At 35.9% G+C, this 23267-nt stretch overlaps 1 protein-coding gene across 5 annotated transcripts; it reads right to left on the bottom strand.

Moving 5' to 3' along the window:
* Nucleotides 1-1002: 1002 nt before the first annotated feature.
* On the bottom strand, nucleotides 1003-22484 carry LOC149247083 (uncharacterized). Of its 5 annotated transcripts, XM_089458118.1 has the most exons (6): nucleotides 21636-22484; nucleotides 21188-21315; nucleotides 20827-21054; nucleotides 20408-20617; nucleotides 20187-20311; nucleotides 19941-19984 (listed from the first exon to the last, which is right to left on the bottom strand). In XM_089458118.1, the coding sequence occupies exons 1-4, from the start codon at nucleotides 21806-21808 to the stop codon at nucleotides 20505-20507; spliced, it is 642 nt and encodes a 213-aa protein (XP_089314244.1). In that variant the 5' UTR covers nucleotides 21809-22484; the 3' UTR covers nucleotides 19941-19984; nucleotides 20187-20311; nucleotides 20408-20504. The 5 variants fall into 5 exon arrangements, 4 of the variants coding, with proteins under 4 accessions (XP_089314244.1, XP_089314245.1, XP_089314243.1 ...); XM_089458119.1 differs by having other exon boundaries at nucleotides 20187-20617; nucleotides 20827-21051; XM_089458117.1 differs by having other exon boundaries at nucleotides 20187-20617.
* Between the last annotated feature and the right edge of the window lie 783 nt (nucleotides 22485-23267).

Below are 23267 nucleotides of genomic sequence, written 5' to 3' on the forward strand. Positions count from 1 at the left end.
AGAATTTGCCTCTCAATGAGTGTGAGTCTTTGCCCTGATTTCTGTTTATCCTCTAATTTTTGTATGGTGACTTCCTCAGCTGGTGTTGTGTGTTCAATGTTTCCTAAAGGGTCTGCTCCTGATGGTAGGTTAGTTTTTGGATGGGGGGTTTTTATGAATCTACCTTTATTATCTCTAGATCTAGGCATAAGTAAACATGACTTCTAAATCTATGTTTTTGCTTGTTTTTGTTTATTAAAAAAAAAAAATATATATATATATATATATATATATATATATTTTAATTATTTTTTCTTCAAAATCCTCTAACTACGCCTCCCCGGCAACGGTGCCAAAATGTAGCAGCTAATCTAGGGTGCTAGATTAGACTATATTTATTATCAACCAAGGTCAGTAAACTTCGAGGCATGTGTCTACAGTCTATAAACATAAAGGATCCCTAACTAAGTGTTTATTGTGATGGGTCACAGTACTTCTTTACAGAAGGTTAAGATATGTTTCCTCTCACCTTAACACTCAGATCATCTAACTTGTCTAACTGTCCTAAGGATACAGCATATCACTAGATTGAGGTTTTGATCCCCTTACAAGGATGCTATGCACAAAAGCTCTGTCTAGTTAACACTTGAACATTCATGACAAATTAAAAGCATACTGAAATCAAAAGCACACTAAAATTTAAATGCATGGAAAACAGAGTCTATGGAGATGCTTCAAAATACAACGATGGATCAAATCTCTTACAAGATATGGTTCAATGATCTTAACAATGAAATCTTCAAGCTATCACCATAAATACCATTTGTGAGAATTTCAAATCAAATTGACAAAATCATAAGCATGAAAATAACATCAAACACTATGCGTTCTATTCAAATTCACAAATTACTAAGGAAATGAAAATGACAGTATACCAGCTCCACGCAGGGCTCGTCCGTGTTTCAATGGTACACAGAAGTAAACTCAAACGATGAGAATATTAATGCGTAAACAATTCTGGAGTAAAGCCGTGACTATATTCAAGTGTTGTAGATTGTAATTACATCCAAAGTTTTGTTCTCAAACGATATACAGAGATAGTAATCATGACTGTAATGTTAACAAAATAATACACAGTCTTATCCGCCTGTCCCTATCGGGATCGAATGTACATTCATTGAGCAGTTTTTTCCGCTTTTACAAAGGAATGATTTTTTATCATTTCTAATCTAAACCGATTTCCAAAAAGAAACAAAATGAAACCGGTTTTGGGAAACTGTGGCTTTTACTGCCTTTGTAACCAAAACGCTGAGGTTTGACCAGCGTGGACCGCGTAACTAAGAGCTTTTGATTTGTTGTAGAATCAATTTTTCACCATGCTTGTACATTCCAGTTTTCGTCCCTATCCATTGCTTTGGCTTGCCTGTCATGCCACATGTCAGATGATAAACCATTTACAGGATGTTGTGACTTCTAGTAACCTTTTTATTGAAAATTCCTAATTTCTAACATAAAAACTCATAAATTAACTTTAATGCAAACTAACAACTATAATGCTATTAATTAATCAATTTCAAGGAATATAAGGGATCTATGGAGGAAAAAGGTAGACAAATGATGATATTTTTAGAAAGAAAAGATGGTAATGGAATGGTACCAACACACCCTTGGGGTTAGGCCTTGCTAGTTTGGCTGACGGGTAGATCCCTTCAGATTTATCTACACGGATTTTCCCATGGATGTAGCGGCCACTCAGTGTGCTTGAACCACACTTAAAAAAATTACAATACATATATATACATGTCGAAGCATTTATAAAACCCAATCCATTAACCCTAGATTAGAAAATACCATGGGTGTTACACAACATTTTGTCACTGTCCCTGTACTCCCCATTTCGTGATCCTAGAGGACCTCTACAATGAACTCTACATGCTTTCCCATCATGAAGAAACTCCCATTGTGTCCCTCTTCATGAGCAGAACAATTCCCTTTTGCGTCATTTCCCAAAAACCTTTTGTTTTGCCTAGTTTACAAGATCGACGCTAATGACCTGTGTCCTCCTTGCACCGATATGCAGCGATTACAACTATCTGTATCATTGATCAGAGTGACTGAGCCTTTTTCTAGTCACGCCGATCCTCTTTTGGATACTTTTTTAAAATGGAGTCGAAGCTTCCAGCTCTAAAAGCTTCGTAATGAAAGTTTGGTAGATGGTTAGGCCAGAGGGAGCTAAGGAGGTCAGTTTGGGCTCCTTTCCCCTATTAGGATGGAACTACCTCAAGAGATAAGACCTTCTCTCGTGAGAAGAGGAACCATCTCCCCTCCATCCAAGCTATATAAACCTCCATTTTTCCAAAGCACAAACTAGTGTGATTGTGCTAGTTCTAGTTATCCTTTGGTTGAGGTTTTGATTTTGGAGTAATCAGCAAGTTATTCATAGTTTGTAGCTCTCTAGTTTGTGTATAAGGGATAATTGTGAGTTTGGTTTAGTGTGAAGACTAAAGGGAAGAGCCTTAAGAATACCATTGTTGGGGCCATCCATGGAATGCTAGCGAAAGTGTGAGGGGATCCGAATTTGTCGGAGGAGAACAACAACATTAAGACACCGGTTGTAATCTCTTCTTGAACTAATATAAATGCAAGTATCGATTGATTTCCTACATAAAATGTCATCTCACATGTTTATTGCTTAATGTTTCTTGACCTGTTAAGTAGGCTGAAGACAATTTGTATATTATCACGGTTGTTTTTTGCTGTTATTTACTTGTTTCAGGTGTTTGAAAGAAGGAAACGAAAGATAATTGGAGCAAGGAAGCAAGGTCATCACCAAGTGGGATAAGCGTACTAAAAGGTAGGCCCTCTTAGTTGATTCTTGCTTAAGGAAATCTTCCATAGAATGTTTTGTTTGTGGCTAGAACCGCTCTTGAGCTAGAGGAATTGTTTGTGTCTGCACTTAGAATTTTACCTACACCACAATGGACAGAAACCATCATGCCCAAAACCATGCGCAAAAACAATGCACAAAACCATGGGTAGGTCTGCAAACCTCCCCAGCGACCCCCTCATTGTGTTTGACACAACATAGCAACACATGGGGTTAGTCATGGAAAGAATATAAAACACCCAACAAAAATTATTATGATATGTTGCATAAAATGGTTTTATATTTAGGTTTAGAATGATCATTATCGCACAGTCAATTAAGTACATGTTTTAGTGTGCATCTATTTGAAGCATACAAACCTTGACTTTAACCCTATGAAATCTATACAATTTGGCATATTATTGCACAATAGAAATTTCTCTGTGCAAAATGAATGTTAATTATGAGTAAAAAAGTATTGTTTGGTCTGAAAAATTCAATTTGGCCTTGTAATGAAGTTTGGACATGCATTTTTGTGAAGTAGGCCAAAATTTCCTCGCTTCACTAAAATGTGTGTCAAGGCTTTATTTATTGGCCAATTTGAATGATTCAAATTGCAGACTATATATTTAATTATTTTACACACTTTTCAATCATTATATATTTACTTTGACCCTTAAATATTTATGCTTCATATTTCATACAAAATTCCAAGTTTTGTTTCAACTTGGATTATGTGAAAGTGTTGAAAATGAAACAAGAAAAATCCAGATTTAATTTTCTCTTGAATTAATTTAGGAGAAAAATTGTAATTCCACATCACAAGGCAACTTGTATGAGTTAACTAAGTTAATTTGACTTAGTTGGTTTAGTTAATTCTAGTTGAGGATCCAACTTGAGTTATGTAGAGTGTCTCCTATTTTTTATGAGCCCTCGTTGAGTTCATTTCGAATTGTAATTAATTAATTCAGTTTATCTTAGTTAAAGTCAATTAAACTAGTTCCAACTGATGGAGGAACTAGTAGGAGGTCTAATAGTGGGATGTTGCTTTATGTGTTCAACCAGTTAACTGATAATTCGGTCATAAATAACTCATGCATGTCAGATCTAAGAGTTACCTAGTTGAGATTGGAGTTCAAGGGCAGTGTACTATCAGTTGTATAATCATCCAAATTGTACAGGTGGTGCATGCAGTGAGAGGAAAGCCTATGATGGATTGCGTAATTCCAATTGAGGAATTTCCCTAACTAATAGGGGATAATTACCAAGGAAACAATGCAAGGAAATAAAGACATGGGTGAAGCAGAAAATTGGTTAAGTATTTCCAAAGCTTGTCTAGGAAGCAGTGAGACAGATAGAGATGGTGCAAAGGTTGCTCGGGCTTAAGCAAAGCATTGTAATCTTCTCATACTTTCTGACTAATGCAATATACATATAGAAGGGTTTTTTAGTTGTGGCTTTCCCCAAGAAATCATTGCGTAATGTGTTGATTGAATTCTTTCTCTTATATGCTTCGTGATTTCTCAATCGATTAATTGTTTTTGTTGATGAGTAGAGTAGATTCGAGTCTTTTGTTTTAGAAAATTACATAAGAAGTTTGAATCTACAAGGAATTTCTACATGGTATTAGAGCAAAAATCACACTAGAATAGAAGAATATGAGTTTGTCTTTGTAGGTGAAATCAAATTTGAAGGATCATTCTTCAGATCTAGTAGGATGTCGTTTTATGGATTAAGACTCAAATATGCCCTTGAGGGTAGTTCGAATTATATTGATTAGAAGGATAGGATGGAGGCAGTGTTGGAAGACAATGGGCTGAAGGAATTCATAGACAATGATATTCCTAAGCCTCTAACAATTGATGCTCAAGATCTTGCAGAATGGAAGAAATGTGTGGCAAAGGCGAGGAGGATCATACTAGAAGGAGTTCCAGATCATATTGTCTCGAATCTCCACGGGAAGGATACACCATATGCAATGTGGCAAACCTTGATAGACTTGTTTCAAAATAGCAGTGACCATAGGAAGCTGGTACTGAAGGACAAGCTTTGGAAGATCAATAATGGAGAAGGGTGACAAAATACCACAATACTTGAGCAGGTTCACCCAAAGTTGGATAAGCTTGAGAGCGTTGGTATTACAGTCGTTGAAGATGATCTAGTCAACCTAGCACTTCTAGGCCTTCCCAAGAGCTAGCACAGCTACCAGGATTCGGTAAATGGGAGGGAGCATCTACCAAAGTGTGAGCATTTGTGGTCCAACTTGGTGCAAGAAGAGATAAGGCGGAACACCAGATTTGGAACCTCATCTAAGCATGATGATGAGTATAATTATGCCTTGGATGGAAATACAAAGAAAGGGAAAGGGAAGAAATCCAAATCCAAAGGGGATTCCAATCAGGGTAGCAAGAAGGACTTGTCAAAGATTAAATATTTTCGTTGTCATGAGTTGGGACACTATTCCACGAAGTGTCTGCATAAGAAGGCCAACAAGAAGCCCACGGGAGGAGTCGCAGGTAAAGCTCTAGCTTCACAATTCGAGTTGGATTTCACCCTCATTGCATGCATGGTGATATTGGTGATGGGTATTGTTTGGTATCTGGATAGTGGAGCCTAATTCCATATGATGGGCAACAAAGAATTTTTAGTGACTTGGAGGAGAAGGACCTCCAAATGCACATCGAGATGGGAGATGATGGAAGGCAAAGTACGATCGACATTGGTACCGTTACTTTTTAGAGGGAGTATGGTTCTCCTCTCACATTAAAAGATGTGATGTGTGTTCCAAGTCTGAAGAAGAATTTAGTTTCATTTGCTATGTTGGAAGACCATGGCTATGATGTGATATTTAGCAAAGGAAAGGCTTTCCTTTCTCACATAGCCACAGGACAAGTGAAACAGATTGGTGTTTGGGTGAAGAAACTCTACAAATTAGATGTAGAAGACTGATGCTTTGAGGACGAAAGTAGAGAAGGTGCAAAGTCGAGACACGGTGAAGGTGCACCATGGAGACTTAAAGATCATGCAGTGGATTTCTATAGGACTTCCCAAGGGTGCACTAGAACGGTGAGATACATGCAAAGGGTGTACATTGGGGAAGTACACCAAAGCCACCTATCATGATAAAGATAGTCGAGCGCAAGCGAGCATTGAAATAGTTCACTCATATATGTGTGGACCGTTCTCGACGGCCTCCAAAACAAGACACAGATATTACATGATATTTATAGATGATTTCTCACGTAAGTGTTGGATTTTATTCATGCAAAAGAAATATGAAATGTTCTCTAAATTTTTTGATTTTAAATCACTTGTTGAGAAAGACATTGGCAGGAAAGTGAAGGCTCTCAGGAGCGATAACAATGGAGAATATGTGTCGAATGAGTTCAAGAACTTTTGTGCATCAGAAGGCATTTGACGAGAGTTAATAGCACCCCATAACCCACAATAGAATGGGGTGTCTAAAAGGAATAACATAAGTATTGTGGGAGCTGCACGGGTGATGTTACATGATCAGGGCCTACTGTTACATTTTTGGGTTGAAACATGCAACATAATGGCATATGTGTAGAACAAGAGTCCTCGTCAGCTTCTCGGGATGACTATACCAAAAGAAGATTTTTTAGGGAAGAAACCAGATGTATCACACTTCAATATCTTTGGTTCATTAGTTTACTGTCATGTTACAAAGGATGCAAGGAGTTGAGTTGGGCATATTTGTGGAGTACATTGATACACCTCACAACTATCGGGTGTACCTTCCATCTCATAGGATGACAGTTGTTTGTAGAGATGTGAAGTTCGATGAATAGAAGTCCATGAGATGTTCCCTTGAGAGGGAGCTTCAGTTAGATGCAGATGAGGAGCTTTTAGCTCCAAAGAAAGAACCTCAAGATGATGTGGCACAGCCACATGCAGAGGATAAGAGAGTGGAAGCACCCACTCATGTAAAGACATCTAGAGATGGAAGGAAGCGCACCAGAGAAGATGACAGATTGATTCATCATGCAAGAGAGAATGTGGGAGCACCCACATCACAGTGCATGTAGACGAGGTCACTAGATTGGTACACTAGTTACATGGCTCTAATGAGTGAGATTATAGGTACTGAGCCATCCTCATTTCAAGAAGCAGTGCAACAACCAGTATGGGTTGATGCCATGGTAGAGGAGTATGACTCCATTATTAGGAACAGTGTTTGGGAAGTTGTCCCAAGGCCATAAGACAAGTTAGTGGTAGGTTCCAAGGGGATCTACAAGTTGAAGCAAGTAGCAGATAGGAGTGTCGAGAAGTAGAAGGATAAATTTTTTGGGCAAGGGGTTTTCTCAGGTGGAGGGAATTGATTATGAGAAGACCTTTGCTCCAATAGGGACAAGTTAGTGGTAGGTTCCAAGGGGATATACAAGTTGAAGCAAGAAGCGGATGGGAGTGTCGAGAAGCACAAGGATATATTTTTTTCCAAGGGGTTTTCTCAGGTGGAGGGAATTGATTACGAGAAGACCTTTGTTCCAATAGCTAGGTACTCTTCAATCAAATCTATTCTAGTACTTTCAGCGCAGATGGGATGGAAGATACATCATATGGATGTGAAGACAACCTTCCTCAATGGAGTAATTGAGAAAGAGTTGTACATAGAGCAGCCTAAAGGATTTGATACCTTCAACAAAGAGTCACATGTGTGCAGACTCAAGCGAGCATTGTATGGATTGAAATAATCACCCCCTATTTGGTACACTAGGATAGATAGATATTTCACCAGGTTCGGCTTCACCAAAAGTGAAGTAGATGCAAACCTTTACCATATTGTGGTTGAAGGTAAATTATTGATTATAGTATTATATGTCGATGATTTAATTCTAACAGGTGATGAGAAGCTAGTCAAATCTTGCAAAAAGGATCTTGCAAGAGAATTTGAGATGAACGACCTGGTGCTCATGCATTATTTCCTTGGTATGGAAGTATGGCAAGGAGATGGGGAACTGTTTGTCTCTAAAGGAAATTATGCAGACGAGATACTTAAGAAGTTCCACATGGAGAGCAGCAAACCCATGAAGACTCCTCTAATAGGGAATTGGAGGAGGGAATATGCTACTTCAGGTGAAGTAGTGGAGGCTACTATTTACAGGCTATTTGTGGGCTCACTTATGTACTTGGTGAACACATGATCGGACATGTGTTTTGCAGTTAATCATCTTATTCAAGCAATGGTTAATCCAACCAAACTCTATTGAAAGGCGGCTAAACATATGTTGAGAAACCTCAGAGGCACCACTCAGTTTGGTATTTGGTATAGACAGAAAGAGGGAGTGAAGCTGCAAGGCTTCATAGATGCAGATTGGGCAGGAAGAACACATCAGGGGGAATCTTCAGTATTGGGTTAGCAACAATTTCTTGGTACAATAGGAAGCAGAGATCAGTTGCACTCAGTTCCACAGAAGCAGAGTACATGGCTGCTGGTCAAGCAACTTGTGAGGCTATCTAAATGAGGAAGATTTTTTTTGGGTTATTTGGTCAACAGATGGATCCTACAGTTATTTATTGTGACAATCAGAGTTGTATCAAACTCTCTGAGAATCTAGTTTTTCATGATCAATCCAAGCATATCGACATCTGATATCACCATCTCAGAGATTGTGTAGAGGAGAATCATGTTGTTGGAGTACATTCCTACAGAGGAACATGATGTAGACATCTTGACTAAGGCATTGTCAAGAGGAAAATTTGAATTCCATAGAGGCAGAATTGGGGTATCTAATAATCCTTTTCTTATTGAGAGGGGTTGTTGAAAATGCAACAAGAAAAATCTTGATTTAAATTTCCCTTGAATTAAATTAGAAGAAAATTTATATTTCCACATCAGAAGACAACTTGGGTGAGTTAACTAAGTTAATTTGACTTAGTTAGTTCAATTAATTTGAGTTGAGGGACTAACTTGAGTCATGTAAAGTGTCTCCTACTTTATAGGAGCCCTAGTTGAGTTTATTTTTAGTTGTAATTAATTAATTCAGTTTATCTGAGTTAAAGTCAGTTAAACTAGCTCCAACTGATGGAGGAACTAGTAGGAGGTTTAACAATGGGGTGTTGTTTCATGTGTTCAACCAGTTAACTGATAATTTAGTCATAAATAACCCATGCATGTCAGATCTAAGGGCTACTCATTTGAGATTGGAGTTCAAGGGCAGTGTACTATCAATTGTATAATCATCCAAATTGTACAAGTGATCCATGCAGTTAGAGGAAGGCATGTGACAGATTGCGTAATTCCAATTGAGGAATTTCCCTAATTAATAGGGGCTAATTCCCAAGGAAACAACGCAAGGAAATTGGGACTTGTGCAAGTAGAAAATTGGTTCAGTATTAGCCAAGGCTTGTCTAGGAAGCAGTGAGACAGATAGAGATAGTGCAGAGGTTGCTCAAACTTGAGCAAAGCATTGTAATCTTCTCATATTTTCTTACTAACGCAATATACAAATAGCAGGGGTTTTTCATTGTGGCTTTCTGCGGGAAATCATTATGTAATGTGTCGAGTGAATCCTTTCTCTTGTATACTTTGTGATTTATTGATCGATTAATTGTTTCTGCTAATGAGTAGAGTATATCGAAATCTTTTGTTTTAGAAAATTACATAAGTAGTTTGAATCTACAAGGAATTTCTACATAAAGTTGTGTATAGGTTTTGTTTCTGATTGCAATGTTATTTGTCAGACATGATGCAAGGCTATATTTTAAGGTTAGGTATTGTATAATTATGTAGAATTTATGGATAGTATTGCACTCCTCAAAAGCTAAATCAATCGTTTGATATCTTATGCGTTACCTGTGAAAAGAAATGGAAGACTTTTAAATACCTTGGTATTCCAATATCTTTGAAAGGGAACACTACTAAAGATTGGCATAACATAGTGCCAAAAATTCAAAATAAAATGGTTTCCTAGGGTGCTAGTTGGCTAAATTTGGCTAGAAGAGTCGTCCTGATAAAATCCACCTTATCTTCTTTATATATATTCCAAGGCTTAATCCTCTTTACTCCTAAAGGAATCTTGGGTTGGAAAGGCGAACACAAAAATAAAATAAAAAATCAACTTAGTTAACTAGAGCACAGTTAAAAGTTCAAAAGAGGAAGGGGGTTTTGGTTTAAAGGAACCTGTTTACATATAATTAGCTTTAGGGGAAAACCTAGTTTGGAGACTATTAACAAAACCCTCTAAATGATAGTCCCAAGTTCCACAAAAGAAATATCTTCCTTTCCTTAGAGAGATCCTTCAACATTACATCAAGCCCACAAGATGGCTTCCACAAGTGCTAATATCCTCTTCACAAAGTCTTCCAACAAGATCACAAACGCAAGGTTGATCCTCTCATTATACCACAGAATAGATCAGATCTCGAATCAATATATATGCCATAGATCTCAAAGTAATAGATCAAATCTCGAACCAATATATATGCCACAAATCTCAGACTTCTGAAGATTAGTATTATGAGAAGATCTCAAAACTATGACTTCGTATCATTAGTATAATGAGTAGATCTATAATCACTAATTTTAGATCATAAATGTAATGAGTAGATCTTACAAATCTCAGACCACTTCACATAGAAGAGCATATAAGTAATGTGTATTTGAATTGCATCAAGGAGAGACAATTAACCTCACTATATAGCCATCATGTGATCTGAATGAAAGTTTCAAGACAAACTTTTACAAGAAACAAGGAAGCAAAATAAGACATTAAATAGGAACCTAAAAAGGAAGCCAAAGTGAATGCTAAAAACAATGCCATAAAAGGAGAAAAATAGGGCGTTACACATAGGAAGTTATACATGAAGCTACTTCTAGAGCTAAAGAAGAGATTAAACTGGGTGTTTGCGATATTTAGTGTCGATTGGTTGTGATCAGTGAAAGCGCCATCACAATAAATAACACCAATTTTTTCAAAAAGGTGGAGAAAAATACACTAAAACAGTTAGTGGAAGTAAAAAGGGGAGCTAAAGAGGAAGCTAATCATAGGGATTTGTTGTACTAATTATAGTCTTGAAGCTGGAAGGAATACGATAAGACCTTCCCATCAAATTGAAGGCTTGGAAAATAGTATGGTATTCCCAACATAGTTTCTATAGTCTACTTTAAAGAGCATACAAAAGAAGAGTTTTTGACCCATAGATGTTTTGAATTATGATAGAGGCTTTTGATAAAAATCTAGAAGATGGGAATCATACTATTCTTTGTCATTGGACATATATTCTCAAATCGGGACTTATTATAGGGGATCTTATATCGGGAAACCACAAGAGGAAGCTCGAGAAACAAAGTTACCCCCGACTCATTTGTGTGCAAAGCTTGAGATATAGACAAGAATGAATAAGAGGGTGCATGGGCTAGCAAAAACACCCATTTGCAAAAAACTTATCCCCCATGCAAATATGATGTAGATCATGGAAAAAAAAATGAATTTAAGAGTTTTACAGAGAAAATACCAGGACTATGAGCAATACCGACTGATAACTCGTCTACATATGTCCATGAAATAAAAACACCCAAGAAAACCAATGATAGAGCATTCCCCTGAGGACAGTAAGATCTGAAATACTTCGATTGTGTTCAGAAAATAGCCCTCTGACCATTCACGACTCCAAACAACAGTCGATTAGGATGTAATTGAACCCAATTACTCGACAGCAACGACGTATGAAAAATCTGAGAGCTGAAAAACCCTAAACTCTATCACTTGTCTTACTTCACCTCTAAATTCATAATCCAACCCCAAATCTCATCCACTAAATTAAGGTATTTATAATAATAATTAATTAAAGATTATTTATAATTATTATTATTGTTATTAGTATCATTAATCATTTATAACAATAATTAATTATTATAATTTCTATTAATCATTTAGTTTATTAACCAAAAAAAAAGATAGAATTAACTCATAATAATAATTAGTCATTACAATACCTATTAATTAATTAATTAATCAAATAATTATTCTAATTAAATAAAAGTGTATTAATCTAATGAAATTAGTTATATTATTTATAATAAAATAATGTAACAATTAGTATTTAATTATAATATCGATTAATTAATTAAATCCAATAAAATTACTTATATTATTATAATAAATAAAATAAAAATAAAAAGAATTAATTATCTTTATTAAATGAGTTTAATTATTATTATAATATTTATTAATCAATTAATTAAATTTAAGGTATAATAATGAATTAAAATTTAATAACAAAAAAATTAGTCACATTATAATAACATTAGAATAATAATCCCCGGATGCGGGTGTAATTACTGCGTGTTAAACACAATGCATGCGAAAGAGGCAGCTGTCCACACACTTGGACGGATCCAGCAGTTTACAGAATGTGAAATTAAGGCTCTGGTCACAGCATTTATGGTTCATTCGATTCGAGATCTTCAGACAAGTGATTTAATCATGGCGTGCTCTCTGATGTTTGCAGCGGACATCTGCAATCCGGTTTTCCTCTGCTCGTTATGCTTTCCGCACCCCTGCGCGGCTCAGGGTGTATGGAAGCCCCTCTGGTTTCTTAACCTGGTTCATTATGCCTGTGTCTAGTTTTTTGTCTCTCAAGCTCACTACAATTCTCGCTTCTAAAACTCTCAATTTTGTAAAAGGAATGAAGCTTGCTATCTGCAAAAGTCTTTTTGGCGATGGGTAGGCTACGGCCCCCTCAGAGGTTTAATCCTCTCTGTAAATATTTTTTATCTTTTTTAATAGAATAGTCTTTATCCGGAAGAAAAAAAAAAAAAAAAAAACATTAGAATAATAAGAAATCTATTAATAATTATTTAAAAAACTATTCATTAAAGGATCTTTTAATAATAATAAAAATATATAAAATACAATTTACTATAAAGATTATAATAAAACTTTAAAACATGATTAATAATTATTAAAAAAAAAATTAAGCCGACCTCATCTCCTTAAAATCAAATTATCTTTTTACTATTTAACCTCTCACTAAGCTCTTCTTCTATCATCACTCAGAAATTGTCCTGGTGATGGATCCTTGTTGGGATTTGAAACGTTGAAAAGTATGATTATTACTATGGATACTCTTAGATTCAACTGGAAAGAAATGAACCACAGATGCCTCAAATCCAAAAGAAGTTCATTCTTTATCAAAATGTATTTTTTCTTGAATCTTCCAAAAATGATAAAACTATTTAATGATAGCTTGATCATTCAGATATATTCACTCATTGTGAATACATATCATGAATTTGATAATGTGATTCCACACCTTAAAGGAGGGATCCCTATCTTGGATCAATCTTTGAACTTTCTTTTTGAAGCAACATCTCCACCTCATGAAGTTCCAACCCCTTATCAAATCAAGAAGATCCATTGGATGATGTGATTTTAGAGGATTGAAAGGTTCAACCGTGATGTAACGCCATCTTAAGTAGCAGGGTGACCTGCACCATCTCTAAAAGGTCCACCTAATTGGCTCATTAAAACACTTGAAAGGGTTTATCCTTGTGGAGAATTTTTAGAAAATAATTGTGTAAGGGATTTGTAATTCGTCCAATGTTTCAGGTGGACACTCAACCCATCATCAATGTTCATCCTGATAAAGTTGAAAAGGCAGGAACTAGAGGTTCCAGTAGAGCACATGGAGGTGACTTAGATTATTCATATTCAAGTGTTTTAAATGATATAGATGTTTCATATGATTGTGCATTGAATTTATCTACTAATATTGAACCAAATACCTTTAAAGACATTGCTTCTCATGATGAGTGGAAAGCATCAATGTAGGAGTATAATGCTTTCATCAAGAATGGGACATGGAAGTTGGTGGACCCTCCACTCAAAACCAAATTCATTAGCTACAAGTGAGTCTTCAAAAACAAGTGCAAATCGGATGACTCACGTGAAAACACAAAGCAAACCTTATAGCAAAAATATTTGCATAGAAAGAAGGCATTGATTATGAAGAGACGTTTTCCCCCATAGCAAAATGGATTACCATTCATACTCTATTTACCTTGGTAGCATAGAAGGGATGAAAATTTCATCAAATGGAAATGAAGATTGCTTTCTTAAATGGAGAGTTGAAAGAGAATGTCATCATGTCTCATTTGGAGGGTTATGTTGTGAAGGGAAAAACCATTATCTCATCAAATCCTTATATGGCCCGAAACAAGCACCACAAACCTTGTATAAAAAATTAACTAAGCATCTTCTAACATTGGAATTCAAGCACTTTAATCTTGATGATGCAACTTTGTTGTCAAGAAAGTTGGAAAACTATTGTGTACCTTGTAGTGTATGTAGATTATCTATTGATCACAAAGAACAACGGAAGCTATATTGCATCCATAAAGAAAGAGTTGAAGGCTTTGAGATGATATATTTGGAACACCTTTACTACTACTAAGACATTCAAGTGACTCAAAATCTAAAATACAAATTAATCTATAAAAGTACGTTGGAGAATTGTTGAACAAGTTTGACATGAATGAATGTAACCCTCTCCGCTCCAATGGAACAAAATTCGAAGCTACATCAAAAGAACAAGATGAATTTGAGGATGCAAACAAGTATAAACAACTTCTGGGACATATTATCTACCTTACCTGCACTAGGCAATATATTTCATTTGTTGTTCGGATTCCTTCTAGCCTTATGCAAAACCATGTGAACAACACTAGTCTGCTACAAAATGAACTCTAAAATACTTGAAGGGAACTCAAGACTTTGATCTCAAGTATTCTAATGTGGACGACTTTATCTAATTAGATATTTTGGTTTGGACTTTGATGAGGATAAGGAAAAGAGTGTTAACTTTAGGCTATCTCACAAGTCTTAGATCAATAGTTGTCTCTAAAATGTCATGCAAACATACAAATTCTACAACAAAAGCAGAATATGTGGCAGTTGTAGAAGCAACAATGGAGATTGTTTGGCTTAGGAAAATGTCTAATGATTTGCAAAAGAAACAAGTGAATTCTACTCCCCTTTTGGTTAACAAAACTTCGATAATCAATTTGAGCAAAATGCCAAATTCCATGATCGAACCAAGCACATCAACGCAAAATATCCTTTGATTCCATATCACATAGAGGCAAAGACTATTCATGGGACCAAGGCTACAAGAGATGCATTTCATGAATCCTCTCTTATAAATTTCATGTTTCTATTATTCACAATTACAATCCATCAAATACACAATTATACCATATAAGTGAAAATAAAGAAAAAGTGTGTGGCTTGCTAGTCTTTGAACTTGAATTCAAATGTACACCATATCATTAGAAGGCTCAAGCTTAAGCATATTATGGATTCTTCTTCAGATACGTGTACAGGTTGATAAGGATAAATTCCATAAGCTATAAATATCAAATTTCAATGAGAAAATGAAAATTCAAACCCAACAATAAATTACTTGCTTATGATAATAAATTAACCAAAACATATCTCTTTCACCTTTGGAAAGGTAAAGCATTCATTGTTTACTTTAAAATTCTGCATAAGCCAAAATTTCACTGGGATTCTAATACATTATGTTAATTTTGGAGTATGATTATCTTGACATGAAGATCTGATCCATTATTTCAAGGTTTTCACATTTTAGAAGGTAGAGCAAAATACAATTCCTAAACTAGGTCAAATTCCAAAGGAATGAATTTGGAGCCAAAGGAGTCAACGAGTGAATCACACTTTGTAAAATGAATGAACAAATCACACGACGAGAAAATTGCACCCTAAATATAGAATAATAAAACTTCCAAACAATGAACAATGGTAGGTTGCATTTCAAACAATGAAGGAATGTACGTCACATGCAAACAATGAAGGAATAATCCACATTCTAAATAGCAAGTGTAAATCGCACTACAAATAGTGAACGGGTAACTTGCAATGTGAATACCAAATGAGTAACCAATCAACCAAAATTTAGAGTGGATTAAGGGTAAATCATGTCCAAAAATCAAAGGAAAAAGAATAAATAGCATTCAACAAAAATGAAGCAAAAAGGGCAACTTGTATTTTATTATATTCAAGTTAAGCAAATGTGATGCCTTTAATGAGGAGAGTGTCGTGGATAAGGTTATAACTACTCAAGCTCAAGATCATGATAGGGTCACTAAGTTGCATTCAAAAATATGAAAACTAGCTAACAAAGGCAACTACGGTAATCTCACTTGAAATTGCAAAAAAGAAAACAACTCTTACACTAGGTTTCCCCACAATGTGATTTATTAATTTCCTAGGACAAGATCATGAAGGATCTAATCCTTGCAAATCCTATTGTGGGGAGACCAATGAAGGACCTCTTCTACCCTTAACTTCACATTAGGTTATGATATTAAGGTGCACCAAGCAATTCACCCAACCACAAGGTTCAAAGTAATCTCCACTAGTGTACATTCCTTAGCACTAGTTGCTAATAATTCTAGTTAATGCAAAAGACTCTCTAAATGGGAGGCAATGAACTATAACCTAGCAATAAAAGATAAGCTGAAGAAGCATTCTTTACATTAAATCATATTAGAATGGATGAAGCAATGAGCTTCCTGAAAGAAGAATGGGTTCTCATAAGCACATATGGATATGTTGTGCAGTCAACATATCCTTAGAAATTGTGAATAATAATACTACAAAGTTCACATACACAATTTCTAGCATGCTCTTGCATGTTATTATTAGCATATCAGTAAATAACGGTGTTATATTCTCAACTCTTCCCTCTTTCTCAACTTTCCATGATCATTTTCTCAACTACTCTTGTAAGGACATATTAGCAAATTGCAAGCCTAGGGAAAGATTAACCATATTACAAACCCTACACTGAAATATGAAGTTGAAAAATACTCGAACTCCTGACAAATGAAGCTCTTAATAAAGGTCAAAATGTAACCTATAAATAGGCAAAGGGGCAAACCTGCGGTGGAAGACCTATTTTCATTTTTTTATTTCATTTTAATACATTTCTCTTAATCTTCTCATACTTTAATACTTCACTTGATCTTAATAAATTTCCTAGTAAATAAATAATTGATACATAGATACACAATTTCTTTAATCTCTATACCAGATTCTCTGAAACATTCATTATATTAATTTCTTATTATCAAATTGTATGACATAAAAGTTTCAAAAATTAAAAAATAATATTAAGAGTAATAAATCAAGTATAGGAGGCTACTACTGTTTTAGTCTTGCATAAGCTGGCCAAAAATAATGGCTGAAATGCTTATAAATTTTTTTCTCTTATATAATAAAATTTGAAATTCGCTTTACTTTTTTACTTGGAGCAAAAAATTTCATCCAACAATATAAACATCATTGGAATTTAAATTAATTATATAAATGAAAAAACTACTATCATTCAAGGGAAATAAAGGATTTTCATTATATACCTCAAGAATGAGACTTTGGCGTGGTCCCCTGCCTTCAGTTGCAGATAGTGGCTTTGCAAATGCAGATGAGCCTTCTGCACACCTCTGTTTGATCCCTCCTGCATCAGCCGTGGAATTGCGGGTGGAGTATGTGTTACTCCACCTACTTTGACCTTTGTCAACCAGACCTCCTGAGAAGGTGGATCATCTTCTTGTAGCACTGATTTAATTTGAGGTTTAATTTCAGGATCCCTACTGTCAGAGGTTCTTCCATCAGTTGCTGTTTTGAATTGTCTTCAATTTGGGCATTTACTAACTGATTTTGATTGTCCCACATAAAATCTAGACCGTCCCTTTAATCTCGAACTTCCATTTGACAATATACCACGCTCAGAATGCATTCCCCCTGTTACATGACTAGGACATTGGAATCCAAAGATTCTCTCCAACACCTTGCCCCCATCATAATTACTCCAAACCCTAGAAATCCCACCTGCACCCACTTCAGAAACAACACCGGTTTGTGACTACTCAAGGCCTTTGCCCAGCTTTGCTGCTTTTCGTACTGCCCTGCACATCAACGCTTCTATCTTGACACCGATCCTGGCCCCTATGCCAAATCCCGGTCCAATCTCTAACGACTACCATGCATTAGAATAAGAATCATTTTCTCTCCTTCCCACTTTCATGGAACCCCATTGATAGATCCTCAAAGCCTCAACTTGCAACTCAAGGCAGGTGACGGCGCCAAAGGCTTATTCTTCAGGTATATTTTGTTCCCTACCCTCTTTTCCCTTCAATGTTAGTACTAAAATAATGAAAAACATTTTATATGGAATTGAACTGCATAACAAGCATTAATGCAAAAATTATTCGGTAACAGAAGAAATTCCATTTGCAAGATAATCAACTCCAGCCTACATCTTGATGCCTTAATCTCCAATATTTCTCGTATATTGATTTTTTAATCTCATACATAAAAATAATTCAATAGATACGATTGTGCCCAACTCAACTCCCCTTATACGTTTAAGATGATCCGTATTTATGCAACCTTGGAAATGATGATAACACAGAACACCTTCCTCTCACCCACCATCTTGAATGATTCAGGGACATATAATATCAAAATCATTAATGCCAAATACACCGAAACATATGCCAACTTTAGAAAAGTGACATCTGAACAAGTGCTGTGCATCTTTATGATTGAGACTCGAGAGTACAGACAAATCACACCAACGAAATTCTGAATTACTCATGTGTAAACAGGATGGATGGATGTTACACATTATGTATAGCAGGGTAGCATTGAAGACGCAATTGTCTATAATGCGACTTTTTGGAAGCCTTTCTGGTGGGGTTTTCCGGTCAAAATCAGGCAGCAATTTATTGGAATTGCAAGTTTGATTGGTAGTTTCTGCACAATCAAAGCGTCCCAAGGGTTTTCCAGGGTGCTGAATCCAAATATGCAGTTAAAAAACCATTTTAACTGCAAAAAAACAAGATTTAACCTCAATTTATTCCGCCGGATTCCGTCACCGGAATCTCCAAAAAGTCGCATAGAGGGAGATTAGTTCTGCACATAGTTGCACAAAGACCCCCCAAACGGTTCCAAGCCCCCGCGTCCCGTATGGAAGTGCCTAGGAAGCTTGGTTGGAAGTGGCGCTTCCGAATTCGGAAGCGCCGCTTCTGAATTTTTTGCCGCTTCCTGGAAATTCGGAAGCGTAGCGCTTCAAAGGAGGAAGCGTACGCTTCCCGTACACTTCCGGAAAAGCATTTAGAAGATCGTTTTTTTTTCAATTTTTTTATTTTATTTTAGGTGAGTTTGCTTGTTGGGGGTGGGTCCACCTTGGGTTAGAGTGACCAATGAAGGCAAAAAAAATATAAATATAGCAGATGCTCCTTCATTCTCCTTTATTTTTCATTTTCATCATTTTACTTAAATTTTTAACATTACCATGAAATGACTCAGGATGTTTGAGAGTGGTTCCAGCCTCATTGGACTTCATATGGAGAAAATAGAATTTCATATCCTATTCAAAATTCAGCAGACTTAACAGTTTTCAGGAATTCAGGATCAATGGGATTGTGGCATTTCATTAGATTATATCAAGTATGAAGGTATGCGATTAACATTTAATCAAGAGCACCAAGCCCTATATGTACCCTAGTGTTGGTGGTGTTAATTGTTGAACTCCTTTGTCACGCGGCACGCCCTTAGCAAAAAATTACCTTTCAATCAAGTCAAAATCATCGATCAAGCATGTTAAGCTTTTTCTACCATATTTTAAGTCTTGAATTAGGTAGTTTAATCAAAATTGGGCAATGTTGACTAATATCCCTAGACAATCGAGGTAGAGGCAAAGGCTAGACAAGAAGAGAAGAATCTAGATTCTAGATGGTTGATGCATCTAAATAGTTGATGCTCGAATAATTAATCATTAATGTACAATGGATGTTATATCTATCTTGATTTATGCAAAAATATGCATGTTTTCATGTCTTCTACAATTAATTTGGTATTTGGGATGTTTGTTTTGAGTATAAATGCAAAAAAATATAAATATATATATATATATAGCAGACGCTTCCGCAAATGCTTCGCTTTCTAGATTTTTGGAAAATAACGCTTCAGCGTACCTACTTCCAAAAAACGCTTCCGCTTCGCCCCAGCTTCATACGGTTCTGCGGTCTCTATATTTATATGTATTGTTACATGCTGGCCCAGAACATTCTCACGGCGTGGAGGGTACCTGCAACGACAATAAATGATGGGAAAAAAAAATCAGCTATACTTTGGAAGCACTTCAAAACAAAGTGAAATCCAAAGTTCAAAAACCAAATGATTACTGACAATTACAAATTATAGCTCAAGACAAATAATAACTCAAGATTAGTAACAGAACATAATGGCCAACACCATAAAAATTCTCATTAAATTAATATAAATCTAACCTGCATGGATTATTGAATATGCTTAGAAGCCCCATATTTTCAGAAAACGTAACAACTGTGCCAGAAGGTCAAATAACCCATCTCACACCGTTCGATGCAAGCAATATAGCACTAGCAGCCTTCTTCTGTACTCATAGAATGTGACTTAATACTAGATATAAAATATAAAAAAAAAAAAAAGCAAAACAACTACCCTCCAACGATTCAGCACTGTAAATCACCTGTGCCGTTGCATCTCTTTGTTTCTGTATCTTATCTCCTCGTTTCTTCTTTGAAGGGTCCTTACAGGAACATATCCAATATAAAATCCCGGAAAACCTATACAGTTATGCATACCTGAGCTGCTTTTTCTGCCTTTTCTAATTGCATCTTACGTCTCTGAGCTGCTTCTGTTTTCTTCGGCCGCTGTGCTACCTCCAATAATTTTTCCTCTTTTTTGTCAAGTAAAAGATTTAGTCAAACTGCAAGAGATGCCTTTATAACGTCTTCATGAACTCGTGTTTATGCTTATATGCATTATAACTTATGATAACTACATCAAAACAAGACAACAGCTAACTAAAAATTGTTTTGCTTGCACTGAAAAGTACATATATGACCATAAACATGGCAAGCTCAAAGGCAGAGCACCAGGGCCTACTTCTATGACTGGTATGAGGTAATCCTTCTGGAAATTCAATCAGATTTGCTCCTACTTCTGAACCAGCATCCTTGCATGACTGCATGGTCCTTTGCCGTGCAGTAAGAGTAACATCCTTGTTATCATCAGCGGTTGAATTTCCAACTCTTTTTCTTCTGCTCCTCTTCATCACTCCTTCAAGATCAACAAATGTCTTTTCCACATCTTCATCACCCAATGCAGCAGCTTCTTTAACATCATCATGATAAATATATCCTGAATCAGTTTGATATTTTGACTTTTTCCATCTTCTTTTATGTCACTATTCACAACGCTTTGAAGATCCAAGGGAAGGTAAGCCTACGGTGATGAATGACCATACCATGTTCATTAAGAAACGAGTTATGTGATTCTCCCGAGTTTGGCCTTCTCGACGAAAATATTCGCGGCTTCTTACGCCTTTCACGCCATTGAAATACAGTCGCTCGGCCGGCTCCATACCCACGTACTCTGCAACAAAATCACCAACAAACCTTAAAAACTCAACAATAAAATCCTTATTTATTAAGCAAATTCTGCAAACGCTCGGGAATCAGAATCCAAAACATACAGATATCAATCACAAAATTGCCCGAAGAGCCTTACAAATTCAATATCAAAATAAACCAAATGGCGAAACCCTCAAAGACTCTCAAACCCTTGAAACCTTAGACACCATTAATCAGCAAACGCCGAACCCGGTATAATTAATAGCATGATAAACATGTAGAGCGACGAAGAGAGAAAGCGAGGCACAGAGATTAGAAAGGGTAGGGAATTACCATGCATACCCTTTAGAAGGATTCGTTAGTAATTCTTGGTGAGAAGAAGCAATTATTGGATAATGAGGATTCGTTAGTAATTCTTGGTGAGAAGAAGCAGCACTGCGTAGGGGCCAAAAATGCCCCACGAAACCCTTACTACCAAGAAATATCAACGACAATTCTTCAACTTCTTGACCCATTAAAGCTAAATCAAATCCCGAAACGCCTCTAAAATGGCATCAAAGCGCTGACCTCAAGCCCTAATCCAGTTATTTCGCTCCCAGAGGAGCCAGGCTTCGAACCTTGGGTTTAATAGAATGGGTAAATCAGTAGGCAAATCCTGCTCTCTATTCTTCTCTCATTTTTCTTTTCTGCATTTTCGGTGCCGGCTTGTTTTGTTTCGAGTTTTTCTTCGAAGCCACAGCAGAGCTAATTGAATCTGTAAGATGCTTATCATTTCATTTTTCATTTTTTATTTCCTGCATTTTCGGTGCCCGCTCTCAGTTTCAAGTTTTTCTTCGAAGCCACAGCAGAACCAAATGAATCTGTACAGAGTCATTCTAAAAATCTTGAACGGTTGACAGCACAATATGCAGAAGTTGTATTTCTGCAAGATTTTCTCACTTGCCATGTTGGTGCAGCATAGCTCTTGTCAGGGAGACATTCCTTTATAGGTCTACAAGGATAACACGCGATGCTTTACTACTTCATGCCCATCTCAACCACAGTGATTCCCACAGGACGAGTCCACACGCACTGGTTTTCTGTTCGTAAGGCCGTCTTTCTATAGAAGGGCAACCACATGATCTGGAGGACAGTGAAGAAGAATCCCATGAATGTGGTGATGGGAGCTCAGAAGAGTTAGATTTTATAGTTGTAAACTCTAGTGTGATGACCATGTCAAGCAGAGGGCATATTTTTACTGAGCAGTTTGAAGGTAAAAATAAAAGTAAAAAAGAGACCAAGGTTATAATGACCGTGTCAAGTAAGGCATCCTGTCTCATAAAACTTAAAAAAGTATTAAAGATATAAAGAATTTTTTTTTATTAATTAAGTGGATAGGTATGTTTATTTTAAAATATTGTTTTGTGAAATTTAATTATTAGTGATTTTTAAATGAATGATAGAATGTTCCTGATTTAAAGTTTTATAATATTTTAAAATATTTTTGATAATATATATTTATTTCAATGGTTAAGAATTTTATTATATGTTTTTTTTAAATGTATATATGTTTAAACAAGCATAGCTCTATTTTTATTCTGGATCTACCAAACGCTGAGAGGGATCAAATCTTTTTTCACTCTATACTAGTTTACATATCATGATATTTGATCTCTCTAAGCTCTTAGTAGATTTAGAGTAAAGATAGATCTATGCTGGTTTAATTCCCCTCTTTAAATAGGCTACCTTCTATGTGAATACTATGGGTCAATACCATTGGTTCTCAATACCATGGGTCAATACCATGTGCCATCTTTATTTTTATTAGTATTAATATTAGAGTTAATAATAAAAAAATTTGCATGGTATTAATAATAATTTGGCCCATGGTATTTGGCCCATACCCTTAATCTAAATAAAACCTCATTTTTTAGTGTTCATAAATATAAAGTGAATTATGGAGTAAATATAAAAAAATGTTTTATTTATTTCCCA

The sequence above is a fragment of the Pinus tabuliformis genome, chromosome 7, assembly GCF_031772625.1.
Source record: "Pinus tabuliformis cultivar Carrire ecotype Pingquan chromosome 7, CPIR1, whole genome shotgun sequence".
NCBI classification, from domain to species: Eukaryota; Viridiplantae; Streptophyta; class Pinopsida; order Pinales; family Pinaceae; genus Pinus; species Pinus tabuliformis.

Bases quoted from the DNA above. Each gene is read 5' to 3' on its own strand.
- LOC149247083 (XM_089458118.1), bottom strand. From the start codon at position 21,808: ATGGGTCAAGAAGTTGAAGAATTGTCGTTGATATTTCTTGGTAGTAAG. The intron at 21,055-21,187 runs GTATGGTCATTC...ATGATGTTAAAG, and splicing joins CTCGTTTCTTAATGAACATG to AAGCTGCTGCATTGGGTGAT. The intron at 20,618-20,826 runs GTAGGCCCTGGT...TTGACAAAAAAG, and splicing joins ACCTCATACCAGTCATAGAA to AGGAAAAATTATTGGAGGTA.